Below are 2,125 nucleotides of genomic sequence, written 5' to 3' on the forward strand. Positions count from 1 at the left end.
TGACTCCAATGACATTCTGCTATAATCATAGTTTGGCGTCTTGTCCAGGTATTATCAGAAATGATTCTTCTGGCAGTAGATGGGAGTAGATGTAGAGACCCACAGCCAAGCATTATAGAGAAAACATTTTAATTTTGAGATCTCCACTGAGTCCCTCCCCTCAGTGAGGGGCAAACCCCATGGGAGACAAGGAGGGAAGATTGTAGGTGTCAGAGGTATGAAAGGATGCCAGGAGAATGGGGTCCCACCAAATCCGTGAAACAATGGCTCAAAGAGATGCAAAATCCTGAAAAGAAAAACATGGGATCTGCTGGGCTCTATACCCGGTCCTCTCCCTATATGTTAGGGCTGTTAGATTAGTGTTTTGTGGGACTCAGAACATTAAGAACAGCTTTATCTCTGACTCTTTAGGTTGTTCTATAGAATCTTTTCCTCCTGTTGTGTTGTTCTGCCCATCTTTGATATGAGATATCTCACCTTGTCCTATTGTACCTTGTTCTGTCTTCTCTTGGAGGCCTGCACTTTTCAGCAGAGGAAAAGGAAAAGGCATGGATTTGGAGGAGAGGGGATGTGAGAAGAGCTACAAGTGGAAGGAGGAGAAACTGTGGATGGTATGTATTCTATGAAAGAAGAATCTATTTTCTATAATAATAAAGTGGTTGTAATGAATGGAATCTAAAAAATATTAGTTCTGATTAATAATTTTCTAGAATCACATATGCAAGGGAGAGGATGGCATGACTAAACCACTATGGGCCCCAACTCTAAAATAACTACTTCGGAAAACTACCTTTTGCAAATGGGAATATTATATAGATTATTTTTGTATGTTAGTCCCCTAGTAGGGATATCTTAGGTGATATTAATATCAATATTTTCATAAAATAAATTTAAGTAAAAATATCTGTGTTGTCATTATAAAGAGATTTTCTTCTTGTAAAGGACTCTTATCAGTGCCTCTTTCATGTCTCTATTCCTCAGGCTGTAGATGAAGGGATTCAGCATGGGAGTCACCACTGTGTACATCATGGCCATGACAATCTCCTTCACAGTAGAGTTATTAGCTGATGGGCATAAGTATAAACCTATAATTGTCCCATAGAACAGTGACACCACAGATAGGTGGGAGCCACAGGTGGAGAATATCTTGTGGATAACTTTAGTAGGTGAAACCTTTAGAATGGAGAAGACAATTTGTATATAGGACACAACAATGAGTAAGAATGGGATGACAATGACAAGCCCTCCCAAGATAAATATCATTAGTTCATTAATATAAATGTCAGAGCAGGCCAACTTGAGCAGGGCAGATATGTCACAGAAAAAATTAGGGATTACATTGTCCTCACAGAATGACAATCTAGCTAAGAGTAAAGTGTGCAATAGGGAATACAACATGGTAAACACCCAGGACAGCAGCACCAAACACACACAGAGCTTGGGGCTCATGATGCTGTTGTAATGCAGAGGGAAGCAGATGGCTACGTAGCGGTCATAGGCCATGACCACAAGAAGAAAGCTCTCCATATCTCCAAAAACCATTAAAAAGTACATTTGTGTCAGACAGCCATCATAGGAGATGGATGTGTCCTGGCTTTGCATGTTCTGCAGCAACTTGGGCATCGTGACAGAGGAAAAGCAGAGGTCAGAGAAGGACAAGTTGCTGAGAAACAAGTACATGGGTGTATGGAGATGGGAGTCCAATATAATGAGGATGATGATGATGAGGTTCCCCAGGATGGTGGTGAGGTACATGGCCAAGAGCAGGGTGTAGAACAGGTGCTGGTGCTCTGGGAGGATGGGCAGGCCCAGAAGTAGGAACTGGGAGATGACTGTTCGGTTTTTCATTGACATTCTTCTTCTCCAGTATCCCAATGAGAAAATATCCCTTAAAATTCAAAATAAATAAAACATATACTTAGGTTATATATTCCACATCAACTAATCTGACAATTGTCGTAGTAATTATAATCTGAAGCTCCAAGTAGCAGTAATCATTAGAAACATTATTTGTTTTTCTCAACTTATTTTTAACTGGTTTCTATCTCCCATCCTTTTATAGACAGTTCTTTGATATTTCTCCCAAGAAACAAAAGTGACTAACGTTTTTCTATCCTACTTCCTG

General features: G+C 40.0%; 1 protein-coding gene across 1 annotated transcript; it reads right to left on the reverse strand.

Annotated features, from left to right (window-relative positions):
• Positions 1 to 915: 915 nt before the first annotated feature.
• Positions 916 to 1,854, reverse strand: LOC116909031 (olfactory receptor 1468-like). Its single transcript, XM_032912510.1, has one exon. The coding sequence runs from the start codon at positions 1,852 to 1,854 to the stop codon at positions 916 to 918; it is 939 nt and encodes a 312-aa protein (XP_032768401.1).
• Between the last annotated feature and the right edge of the window lie 271 nt (positions 1,855 to 2,125).

This window comes from Rattus rattus, chromosome 9 (genome assembly GCF_011064425.1).
Source record: "Rattus rattus isolate New Zealand chromosome 9, Rrattus_CSIRO_v1, whole genome shotgun sequence".
NCBI classification, from domain to species: Eukaryota; Metazoa; Chordata; class Mammalia; order Rodentia; family Muridae; genus Rattus; species Rattus rattus.